At 39.6% G+C, this 27,965-nt stretch overlaps 1 protein-coding gene across 2 annotated transcripts; it reads left to right on the top strand.

Moving 5' to 3' along the window:
* Window positions 1-44: 44 nt before the first annotated feature.
* edc4 (enhancer of mRNA decapping 4) lies at window positions 45-27,558 on the top strand. 2 transcript variants are annotated; one of them, XM_058076171.1, is made up of 30 exons: window positions 45-246; window positions 1,638-1,803; window positions 1,939-2,050; window positions 2,348-2,447; window positions 3,723-3,909; window positions 4,143-4,293; window positions 5,172-5,276; window positions 5,437-5,549; window positions 5,636-5,719; window positions 5,829-5,924; window positions 6,494-6,593; window positions 6,685-6,865; window positions 6,941-7,007; window positions 8,074-8,162; window positions 8,287-8,468; window positions 9,546-9,628; window positions 12,426-12,549; window positions 12,630-12,925; window positions 13,088-13,288; window positions 14,876-14,977; window positions 15,086-15,229; window positions 16,318-16,354; window positions 16,490-16,637; window positions 18,113-18,265; window positions 19,080-19,195; window positions 19,333-19,498; window positions 21,623-21,809; window positions 22,467-22,686; window positions 22,828-22,991; window positions 26,900-27,558. In XM_058076171.1, exons 1-30 carry the CDS (start codon window positions 159-161, stop codon window positions 27,081-27,083), a joined length of 4,146 nt encoding a protein of 1,381 aa, XP_057932154.1. In that variant the 5' UTR covers window positions 45-158; the 3' UTR covers window positions 27,084-27,558. The 2 variants fall into 2 exon arrangements, with proteins under 2 accessions (XP_057932154.1, XP_057932153.1); XM_058076170.1 differs by having other exon boundaries at window positions 15,074-15,229.
* Window positions 27,559-27,965: the final 407 nt, after the last annotated feature.

Below are 27,965 nucleotides of genomic sequence, written 5' to 3'. Positions count from 1 at the left end.
TAGGAACCAAAATCCATTGCATTGAAACTAGCCGGAGCATTAGACGTCAGGCACACCGGAAGTTTAGACCGTTGCTCCGGGTGAACGAAGTGCATATTGACAACCTCACTTCAAATCGAATATATTACTCACCCCCTCGGTACCCCATTCCCTCGCCCATGGCGTTCAGTTCTCATATCGATGTTGAAGGTGCGACACAGCATCTCCGAGACATTTTGAAGCTTGACCGCCCCAGTTCCAGTACTGGTGAGTTTAACCGGGAATGGGAAGTAGATGCGCTGGTTTAGGCCGCGGGAGCTAGTCAAACGTTAGCTATCTTGATTGCTAGCTGGAAAATATTTTCCATCGCTCTCTTAACAATAACAACTACAGTATAAAATGAAAAAATCCGATTAATAAAATTGTTTGCCATTGTGACTTTATTTTATATAGGGAATGTCACGATGCTTCGCTAACTGCGACGCAGCGGTCAGTGTCCCTGATGCTAGCCGAGTTAGTAGCCACTATTCTGGTGTAAAATACGTTGTTTACTGTACACGAAACTGAGTAGCATGCTGTTTGTGTTTAATAGATAAACATTAAACGTCCTCAATAGTGGTGAGGTATGTTTTCGGCTATTTTCTCAAAACGAAACCAATTCAGTTTCCACTTATAGTCTTGAGGTGGATCTAAGATTTATTTTCATCTGTTTCCGTCACACCAGTAATGAATGCTGATTAATTACAGTCCACATAGAGAACAGGTGGCTCTAATACAAATCCTTTATAAACAATAGCCTCTGGCATTAGTATAGCTTGTCTGTTGTTTTCAAAGATTTAACCAATAATTTGCAGTGTTGTGAAAACAACAATGTAAGTCAAACATCACTACGTCTGGTAATTAATTCAAATCTAAAATGACCCATTATTGTTATACATAATTTCTTGTTAAAACTGTGTATATATACATACGATAATAAAAACAATAGTGGTTATAAACACACTGGATAAACCAATTAATCTTTTCCAGAGTAAAAAAATGTTAACACAAAACATGTTTGTATAGGTTTACATGCAGAAACTAATTTGAAATGCATACAGGCGAATAAAAGAGATACATCAACATTTAAGGTTAGATTTACCTTCATTGAAGACGTGATTACTCACCTGTCTGAAAATGGGAAGATGGTGGGTGAGCTAGCAGCTTTGGGAAAATTCACATCTTCAATGAAGTTAAAAAAAAAAATAACTTTACATGTTTATTTATCCCTTTCATTCGTCACATATAACATTCTAAAATAGTTTTATGCATGTAAAACTATAATTTGTAAAAGTGTAAAAACAGGTTTTTGAGAGTCAACTGCTGATGACGTCCTGGATGGATGACTTCCTATTCAAGTTGCCATTTTGTGTAGCTAATAGGATTTGTGATTTAAGAAATAAAAAAAATATACACTAATTTAGGAATCACACATTTTGTTAGTAACACAAGACATATGCCATATTGTACACTAACTGGAGGCAAAATTGTTGCATGAATTTTTGACGCTAATCGAGTTTCTACTGTGTATTTGCTAAATAAATGTTTGTTTTTTTATGACTACAAATAAATGCAATGTTGTTTTCCTGTCACCGAAATCTATACATTTCATTCAACAGATGCACAATCAGGTGATGGTCAGAGAAGGATGTCCTTTAATGGAGAGCTGAACGGGCTATTGGGAACAGCAGGTCTTCTCGGAGGGGGGGATTTGTCAGCCATGTCCGACTCCACCAGACCCATCTCCACAGACCACATCAGCGCCGCTCAGGATACCCAGATAATGTCAGTTTGGTCAATGAATTAAGTTTGTAACTTTATCACCCTGTATCATAACATGCCTAAATTACCTTTCTGACATGAATAACAAAACATTTATAACACAAAAACACTGAATGATTAAATGTACTGCCATTTCAGCCTCCTTTCTGGTGATGATCGATCAACCTGTATCGCCATCACCTCAGACAACGTGGAGATTGTGGCGAGTCAGGACTCCAGCATCGATAGCAAGGCTCGAGGTAGCAACATGGTAAGATTTAAAATATGTCCAAAACTAACTAATTATTTATTTTGGTTTACGAGCCATCTCTCGGCTGATTTATTATTATTTTTTGGGCTTTGAACTGCTAACTAAAATGTGTTAGGAGCTGCTAGTTTCTGGCAGGCATAGCCGAGGACAGCTATTTGTGATGAGAATGGATGTAAATAATACTAAGCTTGTCACCGGGAAAGATTTTCAACACATCAGCAAAACATCCGTACATTATAATGATCAAATGTATCTTATTAATTTTGAATGGTGAATTTGTTGTGTGTGTGTTTTTAGGTGAAAATCCAGCCTGTTGCCAAATATGACTGGGAGCACAAGTATCATTATGGAAGACTCATTGCTGTGTCAAATTCCTTCATGGCCTATGCAATTAGAGGTGAGCGATTAATATTCACATTCATATTTGGTGTCTATTCTATCTATTTATTCTCCACATTATTATTATTATTTATTATTACTTATCTTCTTTTGTGTCTGTTATTATATGGGAGCCAGGCAACGACATTTCGTTGGCAATTTCACTACTGTGTTTTTGTGCAATGACAATAAAGGGAGCCTATCTATCTATCTATCTATCTACTATGAGAGGTACAATACTAAACAAAATCTTAAGACCAGGAAAAATGTTGTGCAGGTGAATTGTTAAACTCAAACGGGCTGTTTGATCGAAATTTTAATTCAATAGCAGTAAAAAGCCCAAATCTGCACTTGATGTCGTTCTGTGAGAAATATACACAGTAATTACCTTCTGATGTCAATGGCAAAAGTTTATTTAAATTTTTTCTCGACAACCCTTACTGTTTTAAGGAACTGTAAAGTCACATATATGAGATAAGATATGTTTTTTTTCGAGCTGATACCGATTTTTTCACCCTTAGCCGATGGCCGATTTTGTTTGGGCCGATATTTGTGGCCGATACTGCTCCTCAATTTACATGAAAAAATGACTATGATAACAAATATTCCAGGTCTCAAGTTTCAACAAATATTGATTGAAATGCAAACACAGTAGGATTCAGCTTTCTTAAACACACATTTAAACGGCATTATCAACTTTTAAAAGGGATAAATATTCAACCATGTGCAAAACATTGTGAGGGAGGGCGGAGGGGTACCGCGACTGCGTGTGTTGCAGGGTCCTCGGGCATCACAAAGCTGCCCGGCGGATGCCTGTCTGTCAACCATGCGGCGTAAAAATACATCGCCGAACCCGCGCGCGTATCGGCCGATGTATCGGTCGATCTTTAGTCACAGTCTGAGAGGCGAGAGACCTTCGCTACTGCAGTTTAACAATCTTGCCACATTCTAAGACGAAGCCTTTTTGCCATTGGCATCAGGACTCCACCACAATGTGACTGTCTCACAAAAAATGATATGAAAGCCCGACTTTAGCACATATATCGTGACTTTTAAAGGGTTTAAACTTGTGATCAGCTGATGAACAGCCTGTTTTAGCAGCTAAAAAAATAACACTTTATTCCTTATTTAGACCAATTTGTTCTTTTTGCATTTTGATGCTGCACAAATACTTTTTCTAAATTAATGCTTTGGAGTGTACACAAGATGCAATTTTTTAAATAATACTCATTGTTTAGCAGTATTATACTTATACTAATGTACTAAATTTGCGCATATACTTTGTTTCCTACAGGAGCCAACAACCAGGCAATGATACGGGTATTGAGTGTGGGCACTGCAGAACGTTCCCTACTGAAAGGCTTCACTGGTGCGGTCACAGATCTGGCTTTCGCCCACCTCGACTCCTCTATGTTGGGTTGTGTCGATGAAGCTGGCAACCTGATGGTTTGGCAGCTCACATGTACCGGAAGTACAATACTGTATCCTAACTAAAAATTACACTTTTTCCCCTCAGTCCCCCAGTCAGTTTGGTCTTTGGCCTTGCAAGAATGCCAGAATACCGACCATCTCGAAAAGTCTTAGATGCATTAAATCTGATGTTTAACAGATTGTTGTAACGCGTTTATCATCCTCTAATGCAACTAGCTTTGGTTTAGTAGACAAACAAGAACAGTTTGCATCATTTTCTTTCCTTAATGCATGTGCTTAAAAGAGATCAGATAGTGATTCATATCCGAAGGCCGCAGGACACTCCGCTGAACTCGCATCGCCGTCTCATCTGGTGCCCTTTCATCCCGGATGATAATGAGGACAACAACCAGGATGACGCCAACCAGACCTTGGCCCTTCTACATGAAGACAGGGTATATATATTTAGTGCAGATATGTGACTTACAGATTGATGATTTGCACAAAAATGCAACTCAAAAGCCTTTTTATGCTGGTCGTAATTTTCTCGCATGATCTGTATCCAACCTTGGTGTATCTAACAAGTAGAGGATATAATGAAAAAGCATCAAGATACCCTGGAACAATCCTACAGTGGCTGTCACATGTGTAACATGCCACAGCCAGGCTTTTCAAGTGTACGTTGGTCAACCTCACTCTGCCTTAAGAGATGCGCTGAACATTTGACAGTCCGGGCTACTGTCACTAGGGTGATCAGTATTCCTGGAAGCCAAAAAGATTATGTATTTTATTATTATTTATTATTATTTTATTATTTATTATTATTTATTATTATTTTATTATTTATTATTATTTATTATTATTTATTATTATTATTATTATTATTATTATTATTATTATTATTATTATTATTATTATTATTATTATTATTATTATTATTATTATTTAACCAGCAATAAATTTGATCATTTTTTTGCATTCTCCTTTTCCTGCCTTCTCTGGAAAATGGGAATCTCGCTGGAAACGGCATATATACGCAGACGCTGTTCGAACATAACAAAAAGGGTGACTGCCATTCAACGTATTTTTGCCAAGCGGGCAGCGTTCTCGACACCCATAATGAACGTTGTGCGTTCAATCCCTGGTGTAAAGCAGTTACACATTGAACACATCGGATCAAAAAAAAAAAACAGGAGGTTCAATACTTGAGGAATGGTTCTGTGCCACACACTTGGAGAAGCATTGCGGCATTGCCTTTTAGAATGTGGGATAAGAATTGTATCTGTAAATGATTCCTTGGAACGCCGTTCTAATGTACATTTGTTCCTTCCAGGCTGAAGTGTGGGACCTTGAAGTCTTGAGGGCCAACAATGTCAGTTGGCCTGTCGATGCCACAGATTTGAAAGAAGGCCTCATCACAGTGAGGGGTTACACTCAGGTAGGCCCCCTCCCAAAAAAGTTTTTATTGAAAGAAAATAATGGGAAATGTGTAGAATCTGTTAGAATCTAACCATTTGATACCTTTTATAGAGACACTTGCATTCTATTATATTCATTTGCGACACTGAAATACAATAAAAATGTTACTTTCTTACCAGCGTGTCAGTGAAGGGGCCCTATCTCCAGATGGAACTGTGTTAGCCACAGCCAGCCATGATGGATGCATCAAGTTCTGGCAGATATACATAGAAGGTGGTCAGGACAAGCCAAGGTAAGCGATGAGTGACCCTATTTTATTTGGCTAATTCATGCTTGTGTCCGTTACTCACATTTTTTTTAATGTGGTTTCTCAATTAGATGTCTGCATGAATTGCGTCCTCATGGGGGACGTCCCCTTTCCTGCCTTCTTTTCTGTGACAACCATAAGAGGCAGGACCCCGAGTGAGTAGTGAAATGCATAATATATAGCCAGCAAATGAGTTTGCTAACATTTGACTTCATTTACACTGCAGCTATGATTTACGGATTCTTTTTATGTTTTTCTTGATAGTGTCCCATTCTGGAGGTTTCTCATAACCGGAGCAGATCAGAACCAAGAATTAAAAATGTGGTGCACCGTTTCCTGGACCTGTTTGCAAACAATCAGGTTATTGCTTACTTTGGTGTTTCAATTACGCCCCTATTATAGTTATTGTTAAATGTGACCATTATAAAAGAAATGTCCATCATCTGATCAAACATTTAAACTGCACCTTTTGGGGGATCATCATTATCATCATAATCATCAAACCTTGTGTGAAACATCAACAGACATTTTGCCCTTTTTTGTGCGTTTCTAAGGAGAGAAAAACAGCTAGCACAAGGTCGCTAACAACTCTTTTGACTATAAAGCCCTCTTAAACTGTACCTGCTTTGACATTGCAGTGATACAGTATTTTTGCCATAATTTGGTCATTTTTAAACATTACTGGAACTTATTTCCTGGGCATGTTACTTTTATTCTATAGTACTGTAGGTCTTCAACTTTTTCAGCTGATGGACATTTCAGTTTAGTAGTTGATGGCAATAAATTGCTTACTTATTTTGAAACTCGACTTAGAATCCTCTTAATATTTGTAATTATTCAAGCACATTCATTATTGAACACAATGCCTTCAGCTGTATTCGAAACATCCAACTTTGTCTGAATCTCAAATGCTCGGTGATGTTTTATAGATTCTCTCCAGATCCAGTGAACTCAACAGTTCTGCCTAGTTTGAAGGCAAGCCTGGATCTTTCTGCGGAGTATCTCATCCTTACTGATGTACAGAGGAAGGTCAGTGCAATGCAATCATTTAATAAGATTATACAATGTTGAATTTGAACAAAAAAATGATTATTCCATTTTACGGGTTGCCTGTCGCCAGGTTCTCTATGTGATGGAGCTGAGACAAGACCTGGAAAAGGGCAAAGCAAGTTTCACAGCTGTATCAGAGTTTCTATTGACGCATCCTGTTCTAAGTTTTGGAGTTCAAGATGTTACCCAAAGCCGTTTGCGACACACTGAAGTTCTTCCCCCGGAGGAGGAGAGTGAGAGCACAACTACAGGTGTGTACCTGAAGTCCTTTAGAACCAAAGGTAAATATATGTAATATATTTTATATGTATGTATTTTTTTTCCAGAGGGGACTCAGGGCCCAACAGAGTCCAAATCCGGCATCCAGATTAAACTCTACTGTGTCCACACTAAGTGAGTTGGAGTCGAACACCAGCCATTTTATTAAATTTCGACACTTCTTCCCCTCATCACCGCTTATCCCAGCTCACTTTATGCAAGACAAAGTGTACATATCGGACTGGTTGCCGGTTCAATACCTGACCACAACTATTCACACTCATATTCACAAATATGAGTGAATATTCCCAGACAAGCAAATCTACAAACAGATCTTCCAACTAAGACACATACTTATAGGTTATCACACGGTTTGTCTGGTATCAGGCCAGGTATCATGCCCCGGTCTCGGGCTGATACTGGCACGCGGGGGCATGATACCGGGCCTGATACCAGACAAACCATGTGATGATCTTATTATCACATACTATTTAATCATGAGCTTATTATCACGTACTATTTAATCAATGACCATTTTGTTTCCAGAAAATTTTATATAATAATAATAAACATAGACACGTATTTGGGGGAATACTTTCTCCCAGTCTTCGTTCCTTCTTGCAGTTGATGAGCCATTCAGAAAAAAGCTCGAGGTCGCCCTTGGTTTTCCGACTTGTATTTGCATTTTTAGTTTTTTTCGATCATTTCAAGAGTGTCCTCCTCATTAATGGTGATTAAAAACTTTCCATTTCTAATATTCTGTTTGCTATTTTCCCTATTTGTCTTTTCGCCGGAGTGTCAACCGCTGACATGTTGACATGTTGTGTTCACGCTCGTGCGCTGTTTGCTCTGATTGGTTGTTTCACGGGCACGACACCAGAGCAGCGATCTCTGAGTGGACAGCTACGGGGGCTGATACTGGACATGGTTAAACTCTATATTTTATCAGTATCACTGCCCTGGGCATTGACACAGTATCATTTGGGCCTTTTCCCATATCATTCATGGGCGGTTTCTAGGGTACAGGGCCAATTAATACTGTAGTATGTGATAAAGTACAGTATATACTTATATAATGTATATACAGTATTTACAATGTACATTTTTCGCTAAAGCTTTGCAGCTAAAAAGCTCATAATGTCATAATGTGTGTTATCTATTATTTACATAAAGGTATGTGTGTACTGTTTTTTTTTTTCAGGAGTCTGCAGGATGTTCAGATCTGGTTCCAGCCTACTGTGGGGTCCAGTTCAAATTTCCTGTCCCATTCTGATGCTCCAGATGGTTTTGGTTTGTCACATATTTTTCTAACAAGTACAACGGGGCTCACTCGAGTGTTTACCGCATGTGTTTTAAGAAATTTCATAACATCACGATTTTTAACTTTCCAAAAAATGTGGGTTTTTTTTAACAGGGTTTGCAGACCATCTGACGGACCAGAGTTCTGACAAGGACTCGGGGAGTGGTTCACAGACAGATCTAAGCAACATGCCCTCACTTTCTGCCCCTGTTGATTTCCTGTCAAATACAACCAATGGAAATGGGTCAATGCCGAAGTTGATGACTCCTGATGCCTTCATGACACCAAGCACATCGGTACAAACCTTTCACAATTTTGTGTGTGTGTGTGTGTGTGTGTACATGGTTATGCCACGCTTACTACTTCATTTTCTTGTTCATTTTAGTGCTTGGTACAACTAAAGTTACTGTATATTTGCTGCAAAAAATGCAAAAAAATAAGTTTGGCATTTCGTAAATCTAAATAATGTTTTTGGTTCGGTTGAGGAGTGACATATCAAGTACATGCCTGATACAAATTGTTACCTGATGAATACGCATGATCTGTACCTGCCGTAAAATAGGTCGACTGACGAAGTACTTTACTCATGTGTAGCACAAATCGGCATGACTGCTGCAAAATAAGGCGGGTATAGATGCGTTTTGCATACACGGCGAACCAATCATGTGGTATGGATGGAATAAAAAATACGTTGAATGGCAGTCACCCTTTTTGTTATGTTCGAAAAGCGTCTGCGTATACATGTCGTTTCCAGCAAGATCCCCATTTTCCAGAGAAGGCAGGAAAAGGAGAATGCAAAAATGGCACCGAAGAAAATGATCAAATCTATTGCTGGTTAGACAATAATAATAATAATAATAAAATAAAATAATAATAAAATAAATAATAATAATAATAAAACAATTAAATAATAATACATAAATAATAATAATACTAATAAAAATATTAATAAATAAATAATAATAATAAAATAAATAATAATCTTTTTGGCTTCCAGTAATACTGATCACCCTAGTGACAGTAGCTCAATATTGCTTGTATGTGTACTGCATTGTATTTGTAAACATTCCACATTTGGAAGTTTATTTAAGATACTCTACTTTATGAACATAAATTAACATATCTGTTCATTCTAATATCATACCGTACTACCATCAAAGGAGTTTAGCACTACAAATTAAGTAAAATCGAAACAAATGCATTTTTTTTGGTTCCCGGGGTAACCACTACATTGAAAACCCATCAACATCACTGCATTAAAGTCAGTCATTTGAAATAACTGTTATTGTGGCATGTAATAAGAGAACAGGAAATAATTTTATTCTTGTTACATTTGTTATTGGCTTATTGCTCACCATTTGTTTACCCTTCAGGTACCTGCATCTCCTGGCAGTAGCGCCAGCAGTCTGACATTAGTAACGGCAATCAGCAGCAACTCAACAGACTCAACCAATAGGTGAGTTGTTCTTCTGTAATGGGAATTGAATGCAAACTGGTAGGTCAGTAAAGCATTTAACACACTTCATTAGGATGTTCCATATTTTGACAAAACATCTGGCAGAGAATTGGGAAATTAGCTCTTGTTTTACAGAATAATCCCACTGCGGTGGAATTATCCCACTGTGGGAAAACCTAATTGAGTTTTCAAACATCACAGGTAAATTTACATACTGTTATGCTTTAAAGCAGTGGTTCTCGACTAGTTTGTCTGTGGGGACCCCCGCCCCCATCACCATTCAATGACAAAGTGTGGATATTTTTGAAAGCAAACATCTCAGATATGTTATTTTATTTAACAAATGTATGTATTAAAATAAACAAATTCAAGGGACTGTTTAAGGGTTACGATGCTGCTTAAAGGGTGTTAACTTTAATGACAATTCAATGACAATTCTAAGATACAACTCCATGATAAAGGTGGCAGAAGTGCATTTTATAAGGGCTCATCATGCATATCTGCTATTGAAATTCATGCTTTGGAACACACGTGTCAATGGAGTGCGGAAGCACTGCAGGTTTTCTCTCTTTAATTGATGAGCTCCTTCCCTCCAATTGAAGGTAGTGTTGATCATTAAAATCACCTGCTTTGGTGACCGGCTAGAAAGAAAACCTTCAGCGTCTCGGCCTTCCATGGCACAAGTTTGACACCCCTGCTTTGGAGGGAATTATGCATTGAGGGAAATTTTAACGCATGTACACACGGTTCAGTTGCAACATTTTTAAATATTATTTTTATTTTCATGTAAAACAACCATTTTTTGGGAGGCATGGCGGTCGAGTGGTTAGCGCGCAGACCTCACAGCTAGGAGACCAGGGTTCAATTCCACCCTCGGCCATCTCTGTGTGGAGTTTGCATGTTCTCCCCGTGCATGCGTGGGTTTTCTGCGTGTACTCCGGTTTCCTCCCACATTCCAAAAACATGCTAAGTTAATTGGTGACTCCAAATTGTCCATAGGTATGAATGTGAGTGTGAATGGTTGTTTGTCTATATGTGCCCTGTGATTGGCTGGCGACCAGTCCAGGGTGTACCCCACCTCTCGCCCAAAGACAGCTGGGATAGGCTCCAGTTCCCCCCACGACCCTCGTGAGGAAAAGCGGTAGAGAATGAATGAATGAATGACAACCATTTTTTGTGGTTATGTTGTGGCATAGATGTTGAGACAGTTTTGCAAAATATGGTTTATTTTGTGTGAATGTTTGAAATGTATCTTTTCACAAACAACTGATATTTTGCTGAAACGTACCTGTGTACTACTGCTGATTACCAAAGAACAGAAAAAGGGCAGAAACAAACATTTTTCTGAAGAAAGATTAGTCTAATCTTGCTTTTGATACCATGTTTATATAGCCCGAGAACACAATATTCTGTGCGCCTTGAAAAATCAGTCAAAATCATCACAGAGGAGCGGCTTATGAAAAATGGCTCGGATTGAATGAATTAAGGTCATTACGACATTTTTGCAGAGCTGCTGGAAATGTGAATTTAATAAAGTATCTATCTCTGTCTGGGCCAGTAGAGCGAATTGGACATGAAACGCCTCCCAACCAGTCATACTTTTTAACCTGGTAGTCGTTCTTGTGGGTGGAATTCCCCCATGCAACATAGTGTGCACTGCGGCAGTGAGACAATGTCTGTGCACACACTTTGACAGCGGAATAGCAGATATTAGACGGACAGCATGTTAAGTCCACACTGGATATCCTTCCGTTCCTCTCCTGCTCAAACTTGACAAAGTTGCCCAAAAACATGGCATGGCAACGGAATAGCACAGACACAAGGTGTATTCCAGGACATCTGGTTTCCACATAATATTTTATATATATATATTTTAAGATTCTCTTACTGGTTTTTAAATGTCTTAACGGCATTGCACCTTCTTATTTATCTGATCTGCTTTTACCATATCAACCCCCGTGGACCCTGCGGTCCTCCGACACTGGCCTTTTAACAATACCAAAACCCAGAACAAAAACCCACGGTGAGGCAGCATTTAGCCACTATGGCCCCCACCTGTGGAACAGCCTGCCGGAGAGCCTCAGGACTGCGGAGACTGTTGATATTTAAAAAAAAAAAATAAAAAAAAAGATTAAAGACACACCTTTTTAATTAGGCTTTTAACTAATATTTTAAAACTTTTCTTATGTTTTTTTAAAATCTTTTTTAGTACAATTTTATGCTTTTAGTCTTTAGCTTTTAACGCCAGTGTTTCCTCAGGGGGGGGTGGGGGTCCTCCACACTGGGGGCTGTGTCGGGTCTGCTGAGGGGGTGCCATCCTTGGGTCCCTTCGACCCGGCCGGCTGGGGGTTCCTCCCTTTTTAATGTGGGGGTCCGCCCGTCTGTCGGAATCGGGGGGGCCCGGGTGCTGGTCCCCAAATGGCACGGCCTGCGGCTCCTCCCAGTGTGGACGGCCCCAAAAGTGGCGTTTCCTTGATCCTCATGCCATGTCTCCCTACTGTGTGTGTGTGTGTGTGTGTGTGTCTAGGGGCTTTCTTAGTAATTGTTTTTCCTTTTTAATTGTGGTAATTGTTTTTAATTCTGTAAAGCACTTTGTGTTACATGTCTTCGCAGGAAAAGTGTTCTACAAATAAAGTTTATTTGATATAACATACAGTTACACTGTATGCAATATTAAGTGTGTTGAGTTTTTGTTGGTTTACTTTGTCACTACTCCAACTTTAAAATCTTTACACATTACAATAAGGGTTCAATCATTTTGAGTGAGGAAAACTTATCTTCATTTTTTTTTCCACAGAACTTCAGATGACATTAGTCAGAGTCCCAACAGAGCAGATAATAGTAATAATTTGGCACTCCCTGCTTCCACTAGCAGTCCAAGACCACCTTCTTCTGTCATGCCTGGACTGGAGAACCTCCAGGTAGGACTTGTACTTCTTTTCCCAGCTGTGCCTCACTTTTCCGACTGGTTCCAATCCTACCTAACTTCTTCTTTCTCCAGGCACTGGCATCCCCCAGCGCTCCAATCGGGATTGACAGTCCGCAGGTTCTAGATTCTCCACTCTTGCCCCCACTTGCCTCCCCGACCAGAGCCCGTTCCCCTGACGTTATCTCGTCAGCCTCCACCGTCATGTCCCAAGACATACCGGAGATTGCATCCCAGACCTTACAGCTTCAGCATGGTCTCGTGTCCACTTTGGACTCCTTACCTATGTCTGCTCTACAAACTGATAGCATGACGTCTGCTGCCTCTGCTCTACATTTGCTTACTTCATCCCGATCAGCCAACAGCAACAGGTACATTGACGTACATAGAGAACCATGATGCATGTTACCGTTTATCCAACCAGATAAGGTCTGCTGCATGACAATTGTAGATAAAGACATCAATACAGTAATGATAAATGCACATAAATTGAAATTTACATTTACATCTACATTTTTTTTTTTTTTTCACAGCCTGTTGCCTCTTGAGCTCGGACGCGTAGATGGACCCGTCACCCATCCCCAAACCCCATCTCTACTGGAGACGGTCTTATCGCAGGAAAATTCTGCACTGGGAGGAGGATCTGCAGACAGCAGCATGAGCCATACTTCTTGGCCTGCTGCTCCTGACATCACCAGAGAAACCAGGAATAGGGACAATAGTCTCGGAGACTGGTATGAAAATATTTTTTGGCTTTTTCCCGCTTCTGAAGTATGAATTAATTGAATACTTGAATGAATGAAATACAACCGTCCCTCGCTATATGGCGGTTGACATATGGATGTTTTTTTTCTATCGTTGGTTAAACTGTTTCTTGTAGGTGTCCAAGCAAAGGCTGTAGTAATTTTACGTTTAATCAATTGTACTTGGGAGTTGTCATATCATCTACATCTTCTATTGGCGCTTATTGTATTTGTGTCCAATGTGTGGCAATGTGGCGCATTACAGAAATATATATTCATTCATTAATTTTCTACCGCTTTTCCTCACGAGGGTCGCGGGGGGGGGGGGGGGGTTGCTGGAGCCTATCCCAGCTGTCTTCGGACGAGAGGCGGGGTACACCCTGGACTGGTCGCCAGCCAATCACAGGGCACATATAGACAAACAACCATTCACACTCACATTCATACCTATGGACAATTTGGAGTCGCCGATTAACCTAGCATGTTTTTGGAATGTGGGAGGAAACCGGAGTGAACATGTAAACTCCACACAGAGATGGCCGAGGGTGGAATTGAACTTGGGTCTCTTAGCTGTGAGACCTACACGCTAACCACTTGAACACCGTGCAGCCCAAAGTTACATTATTTGTTCTAAATCAACCTCATCATTGTTTTGTGTGTATTCATTCATTCATTCATTCATACTCTACCTCTTATCACGGGGATGCTGGAGCCTATCCCAGCTGTCTTCGGACAACAGGCGGAGTACAGATAACCAATGTGGTCATGTTTGAATGCGATGTCATGTTATCTCAAGCTGCTATGTAGTTGCTGATATTACCAAAGCACTTTGTGACTGCAATGAGCTAAGCCTCGCTCCAATTAATTGTCCACCAGTCGTCCCTCGTTCCAAAACAATGCAGGTGTGCTTTTAAAATGATTATTGTCCCACAAATTGATGTTTAAATATATTATTGTCAACATTTGAGACCAAATAACCCACTGTTATGATAATATATAGTAGAATAATAATAATAATAATAATAAGTAGAATACAGCCCCCGTTTTTTGTCTTATCTACACGTCTTTGTCCATTTACATCAGGGCCGTCCACTAGTTTTTTTAATAAATAATATATATATATATCTGGCTGCACGGTGTTCAAGTGTATAGTACGCTAGGAGACCCGAGTTCAATTCCACCCTCAGCCATCTCTGTGTGGAGTTTGCATGTTCTCCCCGTGGTTTTCTCCGGGTACTCCGGTTTCCTCCCACATTCCAAAAACATGCTAGGTTAATTGGCGACTCCAAATTGTCCATAGGTGTGTGTGCATGAAGGAGGTGTGAGTATGTACGTGTGCATGGACAATAGGATCTCTGTTCAAAGCGACATGTGTTTTACTGTCATCATGACTGGTCATTTAGATAGAAGTGTGACTTAAAAAATGAGTAAGGCAGCATTTTCAAAATGTAAAAGAATAACAATACGCCGGTTATAAACATTTCCTTACCAGAAATTAAAAATGCTAAAGAAAGCCTGTGAGAAGTTACTGAACAAAGTCAGATGAAATGATTACCCGTATGGTTTACCCTGTCACAGCTCTAGGGATGAATCAAAGGACAGACTGCTGAGTTCACCCTATGCATGCCGGTCGTATCACCTCACACAGAATGAAAGCCAGGACCCTGGTGCCGAACAGAGGTAACACAAGTGCATTTGCATATTTTTCATATGCACATAAACAGTACATAATGCCCATATTTTCCCTGAAATTGTTTGACTCAATTGTTTGACTTGTGTTGGATTCAGTGACCCTGATGATGAGGTGACTGGCTCGGCATCTTCCTCGGCAAATTCCGCCACTCGCTCCTCTCATAGACTACCGGTCAAAGACTGGAAGACCTCACCAAGAGGCTCGCCAAAGCTCAAGAGGAAGACCAAAAAAGATCACGGGTATGTCAATGTTCCATATATTATGACATGGAAGAACAGAAAATGTGATGATGTGACAAAATAAGCAACCCTGATGAATCCTTCCATCCCATGCTATGATTAAATTCATACATTCTGAATTTGGCCGTTGCCAGTTCAGACAATGTAAACAGCAGGTACAATTTCTATTTAATGCCAATTATATATTATATTTGCGAAATATCTAGAACAGGGGTCTCAAACTCAATTTACTTGGGGGCCACTTGAGTGAGACTGGGCCGCATCAGGTTTTCAAAAAAAAAAACAAAAAACACATTTATTAAAAACAAAAAAATTAAAAAAAACTTCGCTTTGGTTCCAATTTTCTACAAGAAAAGCTCTGATAAAACATTCCACTGTTCTCAAATATTTTACTTTTTATTTTTCTACACAAAATAAGATGAAAAATAAATAAACAAATCAAGAATAAAGAAAATAAATCAATCAGTAATAAATAAATAAATATAATAATAATAATAATAAAACAGCAAATAATAAAAACTTAAGAAAGCACATATAGTTGGTGGGTAGACAAATTACTTTTTTCATATTAAAATGAACAAAGCATTATTAGAGCCCTGTAGACATGACAAAACACGACTATAGTCACATTTATACTCTTTTTATTTACAACATATTGCGCAACTGCAGGGTCTTGAGACACATGCTAACTCGCAAACTAGAGAGCTAGCGACCTAAACGGTAGCCTTCAAGTTATTTCCTTTAAACTTAAATAGCCAAAAACTTACCACTTCCACACGGATAGGGAGGATAACTATTAACAGTTATTTAACCTTTAACATGAACATTAATCAAAGGTAATAATTTTTTCTGGGTACATGATACCATACAGCATCCATATCAAACTTGCGCGGGCCGCACTAACATTAAACTTTCATATCAAGGCGGGGGCCTCAAACTGGCGCGAGTTTGAGACCCCTGATCTAGAACAATGTGCATGTGCAAATGCTCATATACGCCTCAGGCACAGGAAAGCAACTTAAATAAGTATACAAGTAGTATAGTACTAACCATACATATTGTTTCTGTTTTGTCTCTTATTGCAATAGTGAATTACCTCAATCAAGACAATTGGACTCTGGCCAGGTAAAGTACCCACAATAAGTGTTTGTTAAAAATCACCTTTAGCATTTTTGTTTTTCTATAGTTTTTTCCAAGTTTTCCATAGCAGTTTAGATTTTTGTTTGTCCTCATCATTCATTTTGTTCATGCTTGCCACAGGTCAACGCAGATGTGCAACAGGAACTGTTGATGTTCCTCCGAGGCCAACAGAGGGAGTTAGTTGAACTACGTGGACAAGTTGAGGCCATGGAGAGCTTCATAATGGCCCAAGTCGACTACGCTTTGAGCAAACATCAAGAACAAGAAGGTATCCTTCAACTCGTAACATCCCTTCTTTCTTTTATCCATCCAGTATCACTTTAGCCAGCGACACCTCAAAACTGAGCCCTAATGGTAGAGCCAGCGTTTATCCGCTGGTACGGACAAGGGCAGCATTGTACTTTTCCATATTTGGGTATAGTATCAGAGGCAGGAAGATGTATGTGTGAATGCAACTAACAAGGGAATCAGTTATACATTAATTATGGATATAAACAAGTAAATAACCATTAATGGCAAATGCATATGCATTTAATTGAATAAACTTAGCAATTATCGTGATGTTTTTTGCCTTATCTCTGCCTAAGCATGCTAGCAAGGCCCGAGTCTTCTGCAGAGCTGGCGTCATCTTGCACTGCTGCTGCAAGAGGTGCTTGTACAGTCAGCGTTGTTTTGAAATCCCATGGCGCCTTAGTAGGTGGTTGGGAGAGATTTGTTGTGTTGCTATGTTATTTTACTCGACCTTTTACATATCCTACAAAAAAAATTAGCAACTTTTTTTTTTAGAACATCTCCCTTTTTTGCAAAAGCCAAAGTGTTTCCACACACTGGACCGTAATGGTGGCTTAATTAATTGTTGTTTAGTGGCTTGTTCTCCTGCCATCTACCATGCTACATTTTGTTGTCTACTGGCGTGTAGCTATGACGTCACAAACAGGCAGACTAAATTGATTAACATCTTTAATATTGAACATGCTAAAAATATGAAGCTTAGCTTACCTTAAATCCAATGCTTTATTGCCTAGATGCAATCGATTGATTACCTTTTAAACAGTAGATCGATATACTTTGTGCGGAACGGCAACTACATCGATGTAGTAGATGAATCGTTACACCACTAATTGCAAGCCACTTGTCCAGTTTCTGGTGTTTTAATTCAGCCACCCAGATTTTTTTTTTTTTTTTGAAAGTTGCCATTCAGCAATAGTGAAAGGGACTGTATGCTGCTGAGAGGGTGCCACCATTCAAACGTATGAATAGCATTATATACTTCCTGTAAGCCGTATATGTTTGTTCTGTTTGTTGTCAGCTAATGGTAATGGTTTTATTTCATTTGAACATGCATCAGATTACAATTGAATGCATCACATAATCAGTTCACAGTTCCACATGTCCAAAAGGAGTAGGAAGAAGCAAAGCTTATTAAATCCTACCCCTCCATCTGGTACTTTTACAATCAGTAACTGTTACATTTGTTCACTTCCTGCTTTCCACAATACAGTTTTTTTTTTTTTTTTTTTTTTTTTTAAATAATGCACCTTGTACCAAAGTACTAATTTGTGGTTAAGCTTTTCTACTTTTCTTTTTATTAAAAAACAAAAAAAGAACGAAAGACATAAGTGAAAATAAGATTTCATCTTAATGAGCGAAGCTGCCTATAATATAGTACAAAATCTCGTCTGATGGCACATCTCCAATGCAATCGACTATCTCCTTGTGAACTTTAACTTTGCATGACCACAGAGTGCCGACTAGAGCGAGTTCTGGCAGAGATACGGACTCAGCAGCAGCATCAGGAACAACTCAGCCAAGAGCTGAGCCATACCCTCTGCTCTTCCGTAACAAACAGGATGGACAAAGTGCTTCGAGAGGAGATGAAGAAAACTGTCCCTCCAAGTAAGGAGAAATGAAAACAATTAATGGATGTGACTATTTTTTTGTTGGCAAAAAGATTAGATTTCATCTCATTAGCGTATGATTTATTTTTTGCTCTTAACTAAAATTATAAATATAGAAATATGCGCAGGATTTTTATATTGACCCTTGAGATCTTTGAGTTCAGCTCATAAAATGGGTGCAAAAAGTGTTGTTTATATTGTGTGTGTATGTATTAGCTTTTAGTTGAACTTAAAGAGCCATCGTGGTATAGGATATAGCTGCAAATATGTCACTTTTTTTTATTTTGAGGGACAACGAAGACAGCTGGGATAGGCTCCAGCACCCCCGCTGTAGAAAATGAATGAATGAATGAAAGTTATTCATGAGGTCATTTGAATTTACACCCTTAAAATGTCTGAAATGCTCTTAATATTTCATAAATCCGATATTAAAGGCTCTTCAAAATAATGTTAACATTGCTTTTATTTAAAACAAATTCATAAAGGTCAGTGTTGCTATTAAACATTTTGTGAGACGCTCTAACTTTAAACCGAAATTAACTATCTGTGCAGCGCAGCAAGCAGCTATTATATTTAATGTGTTTTGTACTATTTTACCAGATTGTTTCCATTACTGTTTAATTCCGATTTAACTCTTTGAAACTTGCAGAGACCCCTGAATTGGGAAGTGACGGTTTGATTAAAATTTAGCAAAATGACCGATAAGGGGTACCTGATGACAAAGATATATATCTTTTAGCGTTAATGATTTCCTGGTTGGGATTTTACTGATTGAAGGCCAAGGTCGCTTAATAAAGTTGTTTCTTTTTTAGCCATTTCAAAGAGTCTGGAGCCAGTGACCTCTCAGCTGAGCAACTCTATTTCCGCTAAACTGACTTCTGTAGAGCTCATCCTGAAGGACAACGTCGGCAAGGTTGTCAAATCAAAGGTAAGTGGCTGGCTTTCATAACCTGTCTAATCTGCATAGTGTCAGCTCTGTATTGTCATGTGACTTCTTTATTTAGGTCCTTTAGAACATGACCTTACTCACACATTAGCGGGTTCCTTTGTTTTATTTTTTTCCAGAACACAACAGATGCAATTGGCAGAGCAGCAGCGGAAGCAATGCAAGGTCCTATCCAGGCTGCCTACAAAGATGCCTTCCAGAGCATCGTGCTGCCTGTTTTTGAGAGAGGCTGTCAGTCCATGTTTCAGCAAATTAATGACAGTTTCAAGCAAGGAACACACGAATGTAAGTTGATCATGAATGTCTGGAATAATATCTATGGAGATAGTTATAGTTATGTTCTAATGCAGGGGTCTCAAACATGCGGGCCAAATGTGGGCACTAGGACACTAGTTTGAGGCCCCCGCCTTGATATGAAAGTTTAATGTTAGTGCGGCCCGCGCAAGTTTGATTTGGATGCTGTATGGTATCATGTACCCAGAAAAAATTATTACGTTTGATTAATGTTCATGTTAAAGGTTAAATAACTGTTAATAGTTATCCTCCCTATCCGTGTGGAAGTGGTAAGTTTTGGGCTATTTAAGTTTAAAGGAAATAACTTGAAGGCTACCGTTTAGGTCGCTAGCTCTCTAGTTTGCGAGTTAGCATGTGTCTCAAGACCCTGCAGTTGCGCAATATGTTGTAAATAAAAAGAGTATAAATGTGACTATAGTCGTGTTTTGTCATGTCTACAGGGCTCTAATAATGCTTTGTTCATTTTAATCTGAAAAAAATAATTTGCCTACCCACCAACGATATGTGGTTTAAGTTTTTAATATTTGCCATTTTATTATTATTATTATATTTATTTATTACTGATTGATTTCTTTATTCTTGATTTGTTTATTTGTCATCTTATTTTGTGTAGAAAAATAAAAAGTAAGATATTAGAGAACAGTGGAATGTTTTATCAGAGCTTTTCTTGTAGAAAATTGGAACCAAAGCGAAGTTTTTTTTTTTTTTTTTAATAAATGCGTTTTTTTTTTTTTGGAAAACCTGATGCGGCCCAGTCTCACCCAGACCCGAGCTCCAGTGGCCCCCAAGTAAATTGAGTTTGAGACCCCTGTTCTAATGCATACTTTGTAGTTAGGAGTAGTACCATGACTGGTCAGTCAAAATGCTGGTGACAGATTTTGTCTTTCCTGTTTTTAATACAGTACATTTATGAAAATCCAACTTTGGCAATGGTGGCTTTTTCCATAACGGCATTGTTTTTTTTACTTCGCCAAAGTTGCCATTCTGTGTGTAGTGGGAGAAGCAAGTTTGTTGGCAGTAAAGCTTACACAATGTTATATACAATAACCCTTAAAAATGCCATAGTGTGTAAATGGGACTATAACTTTGTAAGTGCAGATTTTTAAAATTTGACAGTTAGTGCTGCTTTTATTGTTCAATAAAGTGCAACACTTTATTGCTCCCCTGAAGGTGAAACCGTTTTGTGTAATCCTTATATTGATTGTGATGTGTAACGGTGTCGGACACACATGCATGCTTCACGGCACCTCGCTGGTGCTCTGAATGAACCAAATGCTGTATATTCTTTATTGGTTTAAACCAGGGGTATCAAACTCAATTTACTTGGGGGCCACTGGCGCTAGGGTCTGGGCGAGGCTTGGCCGCATCAGGTTTTCCAAAAAAAAACAAAAAAACAACGCATTTATTAAAAAACAGAAAAATGAATGAACTTTGCTTTTGTTCCGATTTTCTACAAGAAAAGCTCAGATAAAACATTCCACTGTTCTCAAATATCTTACTTTTTATTTTTCTGCACAAAATAAGATGAAAAATAAATAAACAAATCAAGAATAAAGAAAATCAATCAGTAATAAATATATATAATAATAATAATAATAAAAAAAGGCAAATAATAAAAACTTAAGAAACCACATATAGTTGGTGGGTAGACAAATTATTTTTTTCAGATTAAAATGAACAAAGCATTATTAGAGCCCTGTAGACATGACAAAACATGACTATAGTCACATTTATACTCTTTTTATTTACAACATATTGCGCAACTGCAGGGTCTTGAGACGCATGCTAACTCGCAAACTAGAGAGCTAGCGACCTAAACGGTAGCCTTTAAGTTATTTCCTTTAAAATTAAATAGCCAAAAACTTACCACTTCCACACGGCTAGGGAGGATAACTATTAACAGTTATTTAACCTTTAACATGAACATTAATCAAAGGTAATAATTTTTTCTGGGTACATGATACCATACAGCATCCATATCAAACTTGCGCGGGCCGCACTAACATTAAACTTTCATATCAAGGCGGGGGCCTCAAACTAGGGCCGCGTGTTTGAGACCCCTGGTTTAAACGAATTTGAGGATGACACTGGAGTTTGTTGTTTTCATTTTTGTAGATATACAGCAACTCGAGGCCCATGCGAAGAGCAGGAAGCAGAGGGAGACGGATATACGAGACCCTGTGATTGACCAACTGCAGCAGATGATGGACAGCTTCCAAAGCTCCACTGACCAGCTGGCCAATAGCATCACAGCTAACCTCCGGGCTGAGATCCAACATCAAATCCAAATGATGGCAGGAAAGTAAGTCTTCCAAGTCAGCCAGTCAAAGAATCAGCTTCTTGAAAAGTACACGCAGACATGTACTCATGTTCATCACATTTTATACCCACTTAATGTGGTAATGGTTTTATTTTAGAAATGGATACAAGTTATATTGGAATACAACAGATAATACAATTCACAGTACTGCATGTCTAACAAGGAATAAAAAAGAACCTAAGCTTATTTAATCCTACCCCCATCTGTTTCACATTAATTACAATACACTTAAGGGATAAGGCAGTATAACAATGTGGTAAAATAGGAATCAAGGTTGTAGTCACTGTAAATAACTTATATCATGATTAATAATAAACATATAACATTTATATATTGTAGATAAATGCCATAGCACACAGCAGCTCCACAAAACTCACAGCTGTTGCTATTTATATTTATTCTCGTCCATAATCTTTGTCAATATGAATAATTTTTTTTGGTTTTCAAGAAGCCACTCGGTTTTCATTCCAATCCTTTATTGTACAAGCAGTAATTGTAATCTGATGCATGTTCAAATGAAATAATAACATTACCTATTTTTTGTTGCCCTAATAAGTATTTATTTATTTTTTTAAATGGGGGGGGGGAAACAGGATAACGTCGTCCTTACCCTCAGTCAACCATGATTTTCTTCTTCAGCTTTCAGGAGTCTATTCTTGGTCACGTACAGCGTATTGTCAAAGGGGAGGTGAGCCTGGCGATGAAGGAGCAGCAGGCGGTGGTCACCTCCAGCATTATGCAGGCAATGAGGTCAGCGGCCGGCACCCCCGTCCCCACAGCGCATCTAGACTACCAGACACAGCAAGCTGCCATCCTGCAGCTCCTACAGCAGGGACACCTCAACCAGGCTTTCCAGCAGGTAACAACATGGCACTTATGACAAAGTTACTACATATGTGGGGGGGGCAGCTTGTGGAAGAATGTGTAACTTTTGGAGTGAAGGCATCAAAGAAATGTCCATTTAATGAAAAATAAAACAACACTCTTATTGTTTGTGCAGGCTCTGTCGGCAACAGATCTGAACTTGGTCTTGTATGTGTGTGAGACCATCGACTCTCAGCAGGTGTTTGGGCAAAACCCGTGCCCTCTCAGCCAGCCTGTGCTGCTGTCACTCATCCAACAGCTCTCCTCCAACCTCACCACTCGCTCCGAGCTCAAAATCAGGTACGGCTAAGGTCATTTGCACCAGTTTGTTTTGCTTTAAAGGTCTCTTGTCCTGTTGTTATTACTTGGGCATATGACTAACTAATGATCTGTACTACTGAATATGAAATACACACAGTAATAGGCAGGGGACTCTCAAATAACACCCCTATAGTAGCCTTTATACTCTTATTACCTAGTATAGTAGATATAAGCAATAATAAGATCTAATAACTCACCGTTAGCATTGGGGGAGTTCCTTGTTGTTGTATCTCGAGTATGGTCAATCACATGGCATTAAAAAAAAAGACGGACATCAGCCTTAGTCAGATCATTCATCCTCACTATGACGTTTGTCACCTGATCGATATACAGGACAGACGATCTAACGTTAATCTGACGATGCTGCTGGCTTTGTTTACACCACATTTCCCCCTGCTTGTTCACAAGCTACAGGATCTCTGATACTGATACAAGATGGCCGCTACTCTAACAGTCGTACCAAGCTAACTAGTCAGCCTCCAATTTATTTATTCTAAACCTAAGATGTTGGAAACTGTGTGGGCAGGGAGGACAAAGTATGAAACCACTTCCACACAGAATGGGAGGATAACGTAAGATGCAAGAATCAATGGCTGCAAGCTAAGGCGCTATAATGCAAAGAAATGTCTCATCAATGTAACATTATTGACATCTACTGAACAATAATTTAAAAAGAAAAACACTAAAGAACAAGTGGTTAGCACACAGGCCTCACAGCTAGGAGACCCGAGTTCAATTCCACCCTCGGCCATCTCTGTGTGGAGTTTGCATGTTCTCCCCGTGCATGCGTGGGTTTTCTCCGGGTACTCCGGTTTCCTCCCACATTCCAAAAACATGCTAGGTTAATTGGCGACTCCAAATTGTCCATAGGTATGAATGTGAGTGTGAATGGTTGTTTGTCTATATGTGCCCTGTGATTGGCTGGTGACCAGTCCAGAGTGTACCCCGCCTCTCGTCCAAAGACAGCTGGGATAGGCTCCAGCAACCCCCGTGACCCTCGTGAGGATAAGCGGTAGAAAAGAATGAATGAATGAATGAATATTAGCACTAGGCTTGCACGGTGATTGAGTGGTTAGCGCACAGCCCTCACAGCTAGGAGACCCGAGTTCGATTCCACCCTCGGCCATCTCTGTTTGCATGTTCTCCCCGTGCATGCGTGGGTTTTCTCCGGTTTCCTCCCACATTCCAAAAACATGCTAGGTTAATTGTCGACTCCAAATTGTCCATAGGTATGAATGTGAGTGTGAATGGTTGTTTGTCTATATGTGCCCTGTGATTGGCTGGCGACCAGTCCAGGGTGTGCCCCGCCTCTCGCCAAAGAAGACAGCTGGGATAGGCTCCAGCACCCCCGCGATCATTGTGAGGATAAGCGGTAGAAAATGAATGAATGAATGAATGAATTTTCAATATTAGTGCAGACCTGCCAATATGTAAGAATTTGTTGTACTGTGCAATTTCACAGTTGAAGACACTTTGCTTCACTGCTCTCCATTATGTTGCATTTTGCTGGAAAGACAGCTGGGATAGGCTCCAGCAACCCCCCACAAGGGATGGCTGTATTCACATCATCATCTCGTCATGGTGGAGAAACGCATTAAAAGCGTTATGGATGTTCACAGAATAGAAAAGGTTGGAATTACCCGCACTGATAGGGATACAATAGGACCTCATACTACCCCAATGCATCCATCCAATGCATGCGTTCCTCTTGGCCACACCAGGGAACTAAATGATGCTGAAGCGCTGAACACTGCTGTTTGTGTTGCTCCGCGCCATGGCAGTCCAGGGAATGGGGATAATCCTGCGAATAGCAAATCTTGCGCCCTTGTAGCATGCAGTTTTGTAGATCAGTGTTAGACTTGCACCATCATTTTTGCCTTATATGCTTCTTGTCTTAACACAGGTTGTCCGACTAGGTATTTTTTCCCCACACTAGAAAGGTTAATGTCCCTTCAGAGAGCATCTGCTTAACTCTCTTTATGTCGCCATCTCTTCTGAATGTTTGCATCCATTCTCCCCAGCTGCTATTCTTGCTGGGTGAAATAATTCCCTTAGCAAAGCCAAGGCTCTTTACAGCCTGGCGTACAGGCCAGACACCTCTGGTTTGCAGCTGTGTTATGGCCCCATAGAGGATGGGGGTGTGGCTTTATCATCCTGAAGTGGTGTAGCCGCTCAGCTGCTTTTTTTTTTTTTTTTTTTTTTTTTTTTTTTTACTGTTCAGTTCATCTTCCCAACTCAATCATCACTGAAAATCTCTGGAGAAATTTCAGTCACAGGGATCTTATTCCTTGTTCCTCATCATGACATTTGCTCACGAGAACACCATTTCTGATGAATGTATGAAATACATAGAAATAATAGTACTGTCACTTTAATAGCGCCGTCACCACCACTCGTGTGTAACCCTGACTGGGGCGCCACCTGGTACTATTCCGTGGACGTGGAGATGAATGGTCGCTAAAACTGATAAGACATAAAACAGCCGCGCCAACAGATGTCTCTGACTGTAAGGATTAATTGGAAAGAGAAATGCAGGGTGGCAGGGGCGGGAGAAAAGGGCGCCTGCAAGGGCAGCACAACTCAATCGTTCCTGTTTGTGGGTCAAAATACTCATTAATACAAGTGAGCGGGTTTCTATGGTAATGGTAATGGTTTAATTTCTTTTGGACATGCATCAGATTACAATTGAATGCATCCCATAATCAGTTCACAGTTCCACATGTCCAAAAGGAGTAGGAAGAAGCAAAGCTTATTAAATCCTACCCCTCCATCTGGTACTTTTACAATCAGTAACTGTTACATTTGTTCACTTCCTGCTTTCCATAATACAGTTTAAGGTTGTTTTTTTTTTTTTAATAATGCACAACGTACCGAAGTACGTGTGTACTTAGTGTCAATATAGTGATATATATAGCACATCATGACTGGTTCAAGACTCTTCATCCTTGTATTTAGCAAACATCAACTGCTTGTATTGTTTCTTGAATTGGCTCATCGTTGTGCATTGTTTGAGGGTCTTACTCAATCCATTCCATAGTTTGATTCCACATACTGAAATGCTATGGCTTTTTAACGTAGTCCTAGCATATGTGTTTCAAATGTACTTCTTCCCTGAGATCATATTTCTCCTCTCTTGTAGAGAAGTATTGGATGACATTTTTAGCTAATTGGTTATTTTTAGCCTTATGCATTATTTTAGCTGTTTGAAGATGAACTATATCAGCAAGTTGAAGTATTTGTGATTTTAGAAATAAGGAGTTAGTATGTTCTCTGTAGGCGGCATTATGAATTATCCTTACTGACCTTTTTTTTTGCAGTACATTTAGCGAGTGAAGATTGTTTTTATAGTTATTAGCCCATATTTCCACACAATAAGTAAGATATGGTAGAACCAGAGAGCAATAAAGAGTGTGGAGTGATTTCTAATTGAGAATAAATTTTGCTTTGTTCAATATTGAAATATTTCTGTCCACCTTATGTTGTATATTTGTAATATGAGGTTTCCAGCTCATATTTTCATCTATTGTGATCCCCAGAAATTTATTTTTCTTCACCGTTTCAATGTCTATATCGTCTATTTGTATTTGCTGGTGTGTGTCCTTTCTGCTGTTAGCAAACTGCATGATTTTAGTTTTACTTGGGTTCAAGGAAAAGCTATTATCATCAAACCATCTTTTTAGTGACCATTTCTTCTCTGACCTTTCTAATGATTTTGTGTGTACTTCCTCCAGAACACAAAGCAGTGGTTTCATCCGCAAATAATACCAGCTTTAAGTCTCTAGAAAAAAACGTCAATAACAACACTTGACATTTGAAGCTCAAGTAAATGAGCTTTTTTTGGTTCCAGCTCATTCAGCCTTCATTCAGTGACTCTTTCTCATCTGCAGTTACCTGGAGGACGCCCTGATGAATCTGGACCACAGTGACCCCCGGATAAGAGATCACATGGCTTCCATGCTGACCCAGGTCAGATCGCAGCTCTTTGCCTTCCTGCAGCAGGACCCCCACAACCCTCTAACCAGGAGGGCACGGCGCCTAATGATGATGCTGCAAGGACTCGTCAACCACTAGTCAACAACTAGTCCTTCACAAACCAGATGCTCCGTCTTAGAGGAACTCATACTGACTCTATGTTTTCTTATGTCTCCACAAATGGAGTACTTGATTATTTGTAAAATTCAAAGACAACTTTTTTTTTTACTAACCAACCCCCCCCCTCGCCCTTGGTGAGATATGACAGTTGACGGTGTTGTTGGTGATGCACCTAAGCATAAGAGCTACAGGAACTGAACAGCATGGAGGTACTTGAATGCTCGATGGGTAGAATAGGCAGTGGGTCCTCAGGGTGGGGATTTGGGCAGGGGGGTGCAGGGTATCGGCACCACAAGATTGTCCTGCTTTCATTTTGCTCCTATTCGTTCTACTCAAATGTCAAATGTAGGATTATTCATTCATTCATTCTCTTGATTTCCCATCTCTAGTATAAAATTATGGGCTGGTCTGATTGGGCCATTTTTCCAGGCAGATTTTTTTCAAGTGGACAGTCGAGCCCCCCCCCCCCCCCCCCCCCCCCCCACAGGTTGCTAGTGGAGTGTTATGAAACTCTTTTGTTGCAGGTATGCATGACACTTAAAGGAATGTGACATCAAACTGTTCTGGTGTTTTGTTCAAAAGTTTGTTTTTTTTTCCGGGAATAAACATGTAGAGCGGCACGGTAGTCGAGTGGTTAGCGCGCAGACTTCACAGGTAGGAGACCAGGGTTCAATTCCATCCTCTGTGTGGAGTTTGCATGTTCTCCCCGTGCATGCACGAGGTTTTCTCCGGGTACTCCGGTTTCCTCCCACATTCCAAAAACATGCTAGGTTAATTGGTGACTCCAAATTGTCCATAGGTATGAATGTGAGTGTGAATGGTTGTTTGTCTATATGTGCCCTGTGATTGGCTGGCAAACCG

This window comes from Doryrhamphus excisus, chromosome 6, assembly GCF_030265055.1.
Source record: "Doryrhamphus excisus isolate RoL2022-K1 chromosome 6, RoL_Dexc_1.0, whole genome shotgun sequence".
NCBI classification, from domain to species: domain Eukaryota; kingdom Metazoa; phylum Chordata; class Actinopteri; order Syngnathiformes; family Syngnathidae; genus Doryrhamphus; species Doryrhamphus excisus.
This window is presented reverse-complemented; position numbering and strand designations above follow the sequence as displayed.

What these genes read in the sequence shown, in the direction of transcription:
- edc4 (XM_058076170.1), top strand. Translation starts at nt 159, where the DNA reads ATGGCGTTCAGTTCTCATATCGATGTTGAAGGTGCGACACAGCATCTC. An exon ending in CTGGACTGGAGAACCTCCAG is followed by an intron (nt 12,550 to 12,629) that starts GTAGGACTTGTA and finishes TTCTTTCTCCAG; the next exon opens with GCACTGGCATCCCCCAGCGC. An exon ending in TCAACCAGGCTTTCCAGCAG is followed by an intron (nt 22,687 to 22,827) that starts GTAACAACATGG and finishes TTGTTTGTGCAG; the next exon opens with GCTCTGTCGGCAACAGATCT.